Below are 12,184 nucleotides of genomic sequence, written 5' to 3'. Positions count from 1 at the left end.
GAACTGCCGGCCTGTTGCCCTTGCACAGTCCTTCATCATTTTCTCGCCTTTATTTTTCTACTGTCTCAACTGCCTGAACTTTCTTCCCCTTCCCTCTAACTCTTAGGAATGGGCCTTGCTGCCCAACTCACAGAGAATACTGAAGTCATCAGGTAGTAACTCCACCTGACCCCACATTCTGTATCATATGCCTCCTGGTTCTTTCTCCCTTTTTTTTCTACTACAGCAGAAGAGCTTTTCCTTCTTACCAGGCTCAGGTGCTTTCCTGCCTCCCAGGGACCTTCCATCATCCAGTCTCTTCCTTGCATTTGGCATTCACTAAGCATATGTTTAGTAAACACTGAATTTTTTTAAATAGAAGGAAACTAGGGGCGCCTGGGTGGCTCAGTCGGTTGAGCGTCCGACTTCGGCTCAGGTCACGATCTCACGGTCCGTGAGTTCGAGCCCCGCGTCGGGCTCTGGGCTGATGGCTCAGAGCCTGGAGCCTGCTTCCGATTCTGTGTCTCCCTCTCTCTCTGCCCCTCCCCCGTTCATGCTCTGTCTCTCTCTGTCTCAAAAATAAATAAATGTTAAAAAAATTTTTTTTAAATAAAAAAATAAATAAAATAAAAATAAATAGAAGGAAACTAGTAACAAGAATCCTTTCTGGGTACGAGTAGGAGATTGAAAAATTGGATACTCTAGAATCTAATTGTTAAAGAGAATGTTAATAATATTAAAAAATAATATTTTATTTCATTTGATTGAAATAAAATTTCCTGTGGTAGATGTTTCCTTTTACATATTGTTCATATTTATCTTTGATCTTTTTGGATTATAACCTGAACTTTTTTTTTTTTTTCATAGTTGGAGAACACATTCAAATCAGTTATTGCACAAATTGGGCCTGGAGGGACTATCAATCCAGAACTAAAACATAAGATAAAATTGGTAAGTATTTTCTGTTTCTGGGAAATGAATAGGGATGATTGATTGTACAATTTAAAAATTTTTTAATGTTGGTTTGTTTTTGAAAGAGCACGAACAAGGGAGGGGTAGAGAGAGAGGGAGACACAGAATCCACAGCAGGCTCCAGGCTCTCAGCTGTCAGCACAGAGACAGATGTGGGACTCAAACTCACAAACTGCTAGATCATGACCTGAGCTGAAAAGTTGGCGTTGAACAGACTAAGCCACCCAGGCACCTCTAATTATATATTTAGATCTCATTTGTGGTTGAATTTAATTTGCCTGTAAATATTTATTAGTTTTACACTTATACCTGATCTTTTCAAATATATAGCAAATGGAGTGGCTATTCGTTTAAGATCAGGAAAAAAAATACCCACTCCTAAAATTTTTTAATGTTTTCAAAATTATTTTAAAAATTGAAGTGCCAGAAATGCTGCCTGCCTTTTGTTCTTCCCCTTACCCCAGTAAATTGTTAGCAAACAGTTCAAGATCTTTACAGTATCAGTTTCGTACATATGTATGTCAAATATTCTAAAAGTTACCTGGCATTTTACTCTGTCGATGTACTATGTTTCATTTATAAGATGTGCAGTTAATTAAATTGGGTTATTCTAGCCTTGGCTATTAAAAAATACTACAGGTAATGTCCTCAAACATGTATCTAGAAGTAGACTTGCCAAAGGTATTGAATAGTGTAGTTTTGGTCATTAATACCTAATTACCCTCTAAAAGGTTTGAACAGATTGACACCCCAAGTGACCGTGAAATGTTACTATCCAATTGGGTTTTTGTAGTTTATACCCCTTGATTTTTACATTGAGCATCTTTTCATATGCTTAGTAGCCATTTGTATTTCTTATGTGAATTGCTTTTTCTTGTCTTTGGCTTAATGTGTTGTTTTTCCCTATTAACTTGTGAAAGTTATTTGCCTGTTACGTATCACGCTAAAGGGTATGTACACTTGAAATTTTGGCAGGAGCTATTCTTATTTGAATGATCAGAGTGCCATTACAACTCTTATGCTTTTGAAGTTATTCCATTTCTGATGTCATGATTTTACTGGGAGAAATGCAAAAACCATGGTGCATTCAAATCCTGCTTTTTTGTTTGGACATTTGACCATGTATCCAACGATTATTTAAGGATGTTGAATATGATTTTTTTATGGTAATAAAAAGGAGAAAAATTAAGTATTCACTGGTAAAGCATTGGTTAAATTAACTACCCAAACTAGACAACATCATGTGGCTCATAAAAATGTTTCTTTATATCTCACTTAATTTACACGGAAGTATTTTCTTGACATATTGTTAGACTTTAAAAACAGGGTTTATAGAACAGCATGTTATTTTTTTTTTTTTTTTTTTTTAATTTTTTTTTTCAACGTTTATTTATTTTTGGGACAGAGAGAGACAGAGCACGAACAGGGGAGGGGCAGAGAGAGAGGGAGACACAGAATCGGAAACAGGCTCCAGGCTCTGAGCCATCAGCCCAGAGCCCGACGCGGGGCTCGAACTCACGGACCGCGAGATCGTGACCTGGCTGAAGTCGGACGCCCAACCGACTGCGCCACCCAGGCGCCCCTATAGAACAGCATGTTAAGTGTTGTCCTTTCATGTAAAATCATGTGTAATGTGTGTGTACATAAAGGGGTTTCTGAAAGGATGATTTCTGAAAACCAGCAGCAGCTATCTCTGGGTCACAGGATTTTGGAGTCATTTTTATGTTTTTCTGAAACTTGATTTAGACTTTTTAATTAAATATGTAAAATTTGGAAAAATCTGGGAAAACAAAGCTTTTTATACTTTAAGGGGTTAGAATAAGTTTGCTTTTAGGAATTTTTCCTAAAAATTGGACAAGTGTGAAAGATGCAAATAAGAGAATAATTATAAGAATTGTGATGATAACAAACAGGACACAACCATAAAGAGAGGATCTAGTAAATATAAATATATTGAATTATTAGAAAACCCTATAACCAGTAAATATGTTGATCCATATTTACTGCCATGGAAAGATGGTGGTATGATAATAAAAACTTGTTATGGAAATGACCTTATTTTTTATACTAAATATAGATATTTTTATGTGCATATGGGCAACGATGACTATGGATAATTTTTTTCTTTGCTTAATGGTATTTTTTCAAAGTTTTCTATAGTGTCCATTATATTTTTTCCTTCCATTTAAAATACTTGAAGCTATGCTGTAGGGTATTTATTTTATGTGAGCTAAAGCTAAATAGGTTTGCTAAAGATTTGTAGGAATTTCTGGAGAGCTGTGGCATTGCAGTGTTATGTAAGAATGATTTCCCACTCTGGAAACATTGGAAATCACTGCCTTCGTTTGGTTATAACCTTTTTTAAATTTTTTTTTTCAACGTTTATTTATTTTTGGGACAGAGAGAGACAGAGCATGAACGGGGGAGGGGCAGAGAGAGAGGGAGACACAGAATCGGAAACAGGCTCCAGGCTCTGAGCCATCAGCCCAGAGCCCGACGCAGGGCTCGAACTCACGGACCGCGAGATCGTGACCTGGCTGAAGTCGGACGCTTAACCGACTGCGCCACCCAAGCGCCCGGTTATAACCTTTTTTAAAACTGGAAACTGATCTAAATTATTGTGACTTTTAATTCATTCACTTAATAATTTTTTTTTACTTTATTGCTATTTAAGTTTATACTGTTTTATTTTAATACTTTGTTAGCAGCACCCTAATGGTGTCTATTTATATTGCATTTTATTTTCTATTAGGTTGTATCCAAATTTCCAGAGGGTTTGCTTATTTCTAAACTTCTTGGAGAGTTTGAGGTGAGTATTTTTTTTTTTTTAATGGCTTATGTTTCTTGTGATGGATAGAAATTTTGTTGCCACTCCTGGGATCTTCCAAGTGTGTGCCCTAGAACTTAAATATTTTGTTTTGCATTTTGGTATCCTTTTCTTTACCAAAAGAGTTAAGAATATGGTGCTTTGTAAGTACTTCATTATACATAGGAAGGATATCTTTACAACTTAGAATTATTATTAGAATCAAAGTTAATTTATTTTTAAGGCCTGACAATACTAAGTGTTAGTCGGCATGTGGAGAAACCAAATACGTCCTCCACTGCTTGTGCAACAGAGCCCCTTTGGAGAGCATTTTGTCAGTATCAAGTAAAGTTGAAGATTTGCACCCCCAGTGATCCAGCATTTCCACTTCTAATGTATACTCTAGAGAAACTGCTGCATGTGTGCACATGCACACATATGTAAGACGTGCACGTGGCAGCAGAGTAAAAACTGGAAACAGATTAAACGACTGTCATAGGAAGATGGATAAATTGAGGTGGACATTGATGCACTGGAATAATACACAGTAGATAAAATGAACTAGGTTTGTTGTGCAATGCAGATCATTTTTGGAGCCATCTGTTGAGTGAAAAAAATCAAGCTGCAGAATGGTAATTCAGTTATTACTGTAAATCCAATTAAAAGAATGCTAAGACCTGTATAAGTTCTATGCCAAGCTGCATTCTGACTGCTTTTCATATTGTAATTCATTTGACTTTCACAACAGACTGAGGCACAGAGCAGTGACTTGCCTAAGGGTCACATAGCCAGTAACAGGTAGATCCAGGATTTGAACCCCAGGCATCCTGGCTTCAGAATCCTAAATCTTAACTACTGTGCCATGAAAACTGTCATATATTCGCAGATATAAACACAGATATTGTGATATACTACCACATAATAGTTAAGATACATTAACCTTTATGTGCTAGGTAAAAAAAATTTGTTTTAATGTTTATTTTTGAGAGACTGAGAGAGGCAGAGCATGAGTGGGGGAGGGGCAGAGAGAGAGAGGGAGATACAGAATCTGAAGGAGGCTCCAGGCTCTAGGCTCTGAGCTGTCAGCACAGAGCCTGACCCGGGGCTCAAACCCATGAACAGCGAGATCATGACTCAGATGCTTAACTGACTGGGCCACCCAGGCGCCCCTGTGCTAGTTTATAAATGATATGTAAAGTCAGGATATTATTTACTCAGTTTTGTGAAGTTGTAATGACTTCAAAATGAAATGCTTAGAACAGTGCCTGCCATTGCTCAATAAATATTAACTCTTAGAAGAAAAAGAAAGATTGAAAAGACACACATCATGGCTTGGGGTAGTGATAGAGAAAGCTTAACTCTGTTTAAAAAAATGAATCTTTTAGAGCCACACAGTTTATTTCAAATGAACTTAAACAAGGGCTCTTTTTTTTTTTTAACCAGAAAATTAACTTATCTAATGAAATTCCACAAAAAAGTCTATAAGAGAATATGACTTAATTATCACAAATTTATGGATGAAATCAGTCTCCTATGCGAGATTCATAACTCAAAGTGAATAGTTTTATACCACAAATGTAGCTTATGATAAAGTTCATGGCATTAAGGTTGCAAGTCAGCAATCTTGGAGAAATTAAAACAAACCTTTTAGGTTAGTATCCAAAATCTGTAAAGAGCTCACCAAACTCCACACCCGAAAAACAAATAACCCAGTGAAGAAATGGGCAGAAAACATGAACAGACACTTCTCTAAAGAAGACATCCAGATGGCCAACAGGCACATGAAAAGATGCTCAACGTCGCTCCTCATCAGGGAAATACAAATCAAAACCACACTCAGATATCACCTCACGCCAGTCAGAGTGGCCAAAATGAACAAATCAGGAGACTATAGATGCTGGAGAGGATGTGGAGAAACGGGAACCCTCTTGCACTGTTGGTGGGAATGCAAATTGGTGCAGCCACTCTGGAAGACAGTGTGGAGGTTCCTCAAAAAATTAAAAATAGACCTACCCTATGACCCAGCAGTAGCACTGCTAGGAATTTACCCAAGAGATACAGGAGTACTGATGCATAGGGGCACTTGTACCCCAATGTTTATAGCAGCACTCTCAACAATAGCCAAAGTATGGAAAGAGCCTAAATGTCCATCAACTGATGAATGGATAAAGAAATTATGGTTTATATACACAATGGAGTACTATGTGGCAATGAGAAAGAATGAAATATGGCCCTTTGTAGCAACGTGGATGGAACTGGAGAGTGTGATGCTAAGTGAAATAAGCCATACAGAGAAAGACAGATACCATATGTTTTCACTCTTATGTGGATCCTGAGAAGCTTAACAGAAACCCATGGGGGAGGGGAAGGAAAAAAAAAAAAAGAGGTTAGAGTGGGAGAAAGCCAAAGCATAAGAGACTCTTAAAAACTGAGAACAAACTGAGGGTTGATGGGGGGTGGGTGATGGGTATTGAGGAGGGTACCTTTTGGGATGAGCACTGGGTGTTGTATGGAAACCAATTTGAAAAAAATTTCATATATTGAAAAAAAAAAAAACCTTTTAATGTTACGGCAGAGCTCTTTGCTCTTCCTAGTAAACAGATTTATGCAGAAATTCACCTTGATGATTAGAAGTATATACTAAGTATAGATTTAATTTAACTTTTGTTCTAACTTGTGGAAACACTTGCTTAACCTTTATTTATCCAACGTGATATAAAAGCTACCTTTATGATTTGCTCTCTTGAAATACCTGGTGAGTAGTCTGTCATTTGTTCAAGATCCCTTGTTAAATTGCTAATTGAAGGGAAGATATAGTGCAGTGGCAGCATAGTTTTTGGCTTCTCCTGAGGCTCCACATAAAGAGAGAAAACCAGATAGCAAAACCAGAACTCCACTGATAATATCTACAACAAAACTGGATAATATATTTTCCAAGAACAATTGTGTGGGGAGTAGTTACCAGCAGCCACAAGGTCTTACTGATACCAGTGTCTGTGTCAGGATAAAAGAGGGAAGCAGGGGAGCCAATGTCTGATGGATCTAGAAACAAAAAACTATGAAATAACCATCAGATATTCACTAGATAGTACAGCAAGCCATTTTGAAAACAGCAGCTGAGACTGGATAATATTTTGATATATCTAATAGCAGAGAGTGCAAAGCACATGTATCTAAAAGCAGGGAGTGTTTCATGGTAAGCCTTGAATTAGGCTGGAACATATAGTTACCTGTGAATTCTTGAAATGGAGAGGTCAGAACTCTCTTCCAGATAGGACCAAAAATGAGGGAGAAATTGAGCAGGATAGAGACCATAGAAAAAGAAGAGTCCAGATGTAAATAGGATTAAGGGAAAAGAGCCAGGACGCTTCAAAAACAAGCTACTATATATATATATTTTTATTCATTTTTAAATTTGAATGTAGTTGACAACGTTGCATTAGTTTCAGGTGTACCACATAGCAACTTGACAAGTTTAAATATAATGCTGTGTTTACTGAAAGTGTAGCTACCATCTGTCACCATACAACACTTATAATATCATGGACTGTATTTCTTGTGCTGTGCCTTAATTTCTGTGACTTATTCCGTAACTAGAAGCTTGTATCTCCCACTTCCCTTTACCCATTTGGCCCCTCCATTCCATTCCCTCCCTTCTGGAAGCCATCAGTTTGTTCTGTGTGTTTACAAGTCTGATTCTGCTTTTTGTTGTTTGTTTGTTTGTTTGTTTGCTTTTAGATTTCACATATAGTGAACTTATATGGTATTTGTCTCTGACTTATTTCACTTAGCATAATATTTTTTAGATCCATCCATGTTGTTGGCAAGATCCCATTCTTTTTTATGATTGGGTAATTGTGTGTGTGTGTACACCACATCTTCCTTATCCATTCATCTACTGATGGATTCTTAGGTTGCTTCCATATCTTGGATATTGTAAATAATGCTGCAATAAATATAGGGGTGCATAAATTAGTGTTTTCATTTTCTTTGGGTAAATTGCCCATTAGCGGAATTATTGGATCATCCTGTATTTCTATTTTTAATTTTTTGAGGGATATCTACAGTGGTTATAGTAGGATACTATATTTTTTAACAGTATATGAAAATAGTAGAAGAAGGAACTCTGTGTAGCACAAAAGCCATCCAGAGTGATGTTTTACAAATTAGGAGAAAGAATTTCTCCTAAAATATGCAACAGAAGAGGATCAGGGTCAAACCTCTTCATTGTGTTAAGAAAAAAGAGAAGAAGAAGTAGAATATATTTACAGGTAGTGAAAGTATATCAGAAACACATGCCCCTATACTGATCAAAACTGAATCTTCTTTTTCAAAATGATACATTGAGAAAGTGATATAAAACATGATATAAAACATAAATCCAAAATACATGAGTTTGAAAATAAGGTAATAATAGACTGGAAAGAATGGGAAATGAAAGAAAAAGTCATTTCCAAAATGAAGACTAAACTGCAAAGATGACAAGAGCAAAAATGCAACAGATAATGCTCTCAGAAAAACAAATAAATATGAGGAAGCTTTTGAAAATCAAAAGGAAATGAAGGAAACACTGGGCATCCAGGCATAAAAAAGTCTGTAAGGTTTTTGAAATCTAGTGAGAAACTCAGGTATGCAAATAAATAAAGATGATACTGTGTCTGAGTAGCATATATTGGAACAGTCTTGAAGGTATTACCAATTCTGGACGTAGCGTAAAAAAACTATCTGAAGTTACTAGATCAATACCTAAAAGTAGGCAGAAACTGGACACGATTCAGTATTGGCAGGAGGGAAGGCTCCCACCCTGTTTTTGTTTTGGCACCTCTTGTTTGCCTAGATTTTGTCCTGATGGTGGTCCCCATCCAATGTTTGGAATTTGGACAAAAAATCAGAAGTTTTTACTTCCTTAAGTAACCAAAGGAGCTACATAAGCAGCTGAGAAATGAGAAATTTTAGGATGGAGACAGCTACAGAGAAGTTGCATCAAATTCTGCATGTAAATTCTGCCCAAATCTCTGGCTGACAGTTGAACTGCACATAGTTAGGGTAGGCTCAAAGCAGCCTACTAAGGCTAAAAGAACTGAATATATTTTGGCTGTTGACCATTACAGAGAGGCAAACTTTGTGTTTAAGTTCAGCCAAATTAATTCCCTGCTGAAACAAAGCAAAAAGCAATAGTCTTAAAAGGAATATAAATGATTCCTAAGTCTTTACACTATATAATTCATGATGTCCAGGATACGAAACAAATTACTAAATATATTAAGAAACAAGAAAATGTGATCCTTGGTGAAGAGAAAAAGTAATCAATGCAAACATTGGTAACGCAGATGTTGAAGTTAGAAAAAGCGTTTTAAAGGCACTTTTATAGTCACATAAAAGGATATAAAGAAATACATGTTTTCAGCATTACCTTGATTTCAAAACCAGACAAAGATCCCATTAAAAAGGAAAGCTACAGACCAGTTTTCCTGATGAACATGGATGGAAAAATTCTCAAGAAGATATTAGCCAACTGGATCCAACAATACGTTAAAAAAATTTATTCACCATGATCAAGTGGGGTTCATTCCTGGGCTGCAGGGCTGGTTCAGTATCCACAAATCAATCAGTGTGATACGGCACATTAATAAAAGAAAGGACAAGAACCACATGATCCTCTCAATAGATGCAGAGAAAGGATTTGACAAAATATGGCATCCTTTCTTGATAAAAACCCTCAAGAAAGTAGGGATAGAAGGATCATACCTCAAGATCATAAGAGCTGTATATGAAAGACACACTGCTAATATCATCCTCAATGGCAAAAACCTGAGAGCTTTCCCCCTAAGATCAGGAACACAACAGGGATGTCCACTCTCACCACTGTTAATCAACATGGTATTGGAAGTCTTAGCCTCAGCAATCAGACAACACAAAGAAATGAAAGGCTTCCAACTCACAGAGGAAGTCAAAACGTTTTACTCTTTGCAGGTGACATGATACTCTATATGGAAAACCCATAAGATTCCACTAAAAAACTGCTAGAACTGATCCATGAATTCAGCAGCGTCACAGTATATAAAATCAATGCACAGAAATTGGTTGCATTTCTATATACCAATAATGAAGTAGCAGAAAGAGAAATCAAGGAATTGATCCCGTTTACAATTGCACCAAAACCCATAAAATATCTAGGAATAAACCTGACTGAAGAGGTAAAAAATTTATACACTGAAAACCATAGAAAGCTTATGAAATAAATTGAAGACGACACAAAAAAGTAAAAATACTCCATGCTCCTGGATAAGAAGAGCAAATATTGTTAAAATGTCAATACTACCGAAAGTAATCTACATATTCAATGCAATCCCTATCAAAATAACACAAGCATTCTTCACCCAGCTGGAACAAACAGTCCTAAAATTTGTATGGAACCAGAAAAGACCCCAAATAGCCAAAGCAATCTTGAAAAAGAAAACCAAAGCAGGAGGCATCACAATTCTGGACTTCAAGCTGTATTACAAAGCTGTAATCATCAAGACAGTATGGTACTGGCACAAGAACAGACACTCAGATCAGTGGCACAGAACAGAGAACCCAGAAATGGACCCACAAACCTATGGCCAATTGATCTCTGACAAAGCAGAAAGAATATCCAATGGAATAAAGACAGTGTCTTCAGCAAGTGGTGCTGGGAAAACTGGACAGCGGCATGCAGAAAAATGAACCTGGACCACTTTCTTACACCATACACAAAAATAAAATGGATGAAAGACCTCAATGTAAGACCAGAAGCCATCAAAATCCTCGAGGAGAAAGGCAGAACCCTCTGTGACCTAGGCTGCATCAACACATCTCTGGAGGCAAGGGAAACAAAAGCAAAAATGAACTACTGGGATCTCATCAAGATAAAAAGCTTCTGCACAGTGAAGGAAACAATCAGCAAAACTAAAAGGCACCTGACAGAATGGGAGAAGATACTTGCAAACAACCTATCAGATAAAGGGTTAGTATCCAAAATCTATAAAGAACTTATCAAACTCAACACCCAAAAAACAAATAATCCAGCGAAGAAATGGGCAAAAGACATGAATAGACACTTCTCCAAGGAAGACATCCAGATGGCCAACTGACACATGAAAAAATGCTCCACATCACTCATCATCAGGGAAATACAAATCAAAACCACAATGAGATACCACCTCACACCCGTCAGAATGGCTAACATTAACAACTCAGGCAACAACAGATGTTGGAGAGGATGTGGATAAAGAGGAACCCTTTTATACTGCTGGTGGGAATGCAAACTGGTGCAGCCACTCTGGAAAACAGTATGGAGGTTCCTTGAAAAATTAAGAATAGAACTATTCTATGACCCAGCAATTCCACTAAGTATTTATACAAAGGATACAGGTGTGTTGTTTCGAAGGGGCACATACACCTCAATGTTTATAGCAGCGCTGTCAACAATGGCCAAAGTATAGAAAGAGCCCAAGTGTTCATTGACAGATGAATGGATAAAAAAGATATGGTGTGTATACACACACACACACACACACACACACACACACACACACACACACAATGGAGTACTACTCGGCAATCAAAAAGAATGAAATCTTTCCATTTGCAACAATGTGGATGGAACTAGAGTGTATTATGCTAAACAAAACTAGAGAAAGACAAGTATCACAATTTCACTCGTGTGGAATTTAAGATACAAAACAGATGAACGTAAGGGAAGGGAAGCAAAAATAATATAAAACAGAGAGGGGGACAAAACATAAGAGACTCTTAAATATAAAGAACAAACTAAGTGTTGTTGCAGGGTTATGGGTGGGGGGGATGGGCTAATGGTCAGGGGGCATTAAGGAAGACACCTACTGGGATGAGCCCTGGGTGTTCTATGTAGGGAATCAATCACTGGATTCTACTCCTCAAATCATAAGTGCACTATATGCTAACATATAAATTGTAAATTTAAATGTAAATTAAAAAAACACTTTATTGTCACTGATATGAATATTAAGCAATTTTACTCTGTAAAAATGAATTCCTAGTGGGGAATTCCAATGTAGTTTGATACATTAAAGTTATTTTATGATTACTACACTAAAATTTTTTGAGGATTCTTCTCATTGAAAACCAAGAAAACCTTTGGTAATGACAAAGCAAAAGCTGATTGGAGGGTTTTGAAGTTAATGCTAATATGAATTGCAAGTTATTTTTACAGTGGCTTCATTCAATATGACAAGAACAAAATTTTTTAACTGTGTTGTTTGTTTTTATTGGTAATATTTTTCACCATCTTGAGTATTCCTCAGATGTTTTTAAGTTGAATAGTTATGAAATGGAGTATAAATTTTTAACTTACTGGAATTTATATGTGTAATCACAATTGATGACAATCCTTACGAATTTTTCTTTCTCATGTAACCATCCACT

General features: G+C 36.7%; 1 protein-coding gene across 5 annotated transcripts in view; it reads left to right on the top strand.

Annotated features, from left to right (window-relative positions):
- Positions 1–12,184, top strand: part of TDRD5 (tudor domain containing 5) — a 106,495-nt gene that overhangs the window by 29,139 nt on the left and 65,172 nt on the right. For all 5 annotated transcript variants that reach the window (XM_045452726.1, XM_045452725.1, XM_045452723.1 and 2 more), the window contains 2 exons: positions 847–930; positions 3,704–3,760. In XM_045452726.1, the coding sequence (XP_045308682.1) occupies positions 847–930; positions 3,704–3,760 (141 nt within the window). The remainder of the gene's footprint in view (positions 1–846; positions 931–3,703; positions 3,761–12,184) is intronic.

This window comes from Leopardus geoffroyi, chromosome C3 (assembly GCF_018350155.1).
Source record: "Leopardus geoffroyi isolate Oge1 chromosome C3, O.geoffroyi_Oge1_pat1.0, whole genome shotgun sequence".
Classification (NCBI taxonomy): Eukaryota; Metazoa; Chordata; class Mammalia; order Carnivora; family Felidae; genus Leopardus; species Leopardus geoffroyi.
Note: the sequence above shows the minus strand (reverse complement) of the source record. Positions and strands in the feature narration are given on the sequence as shown.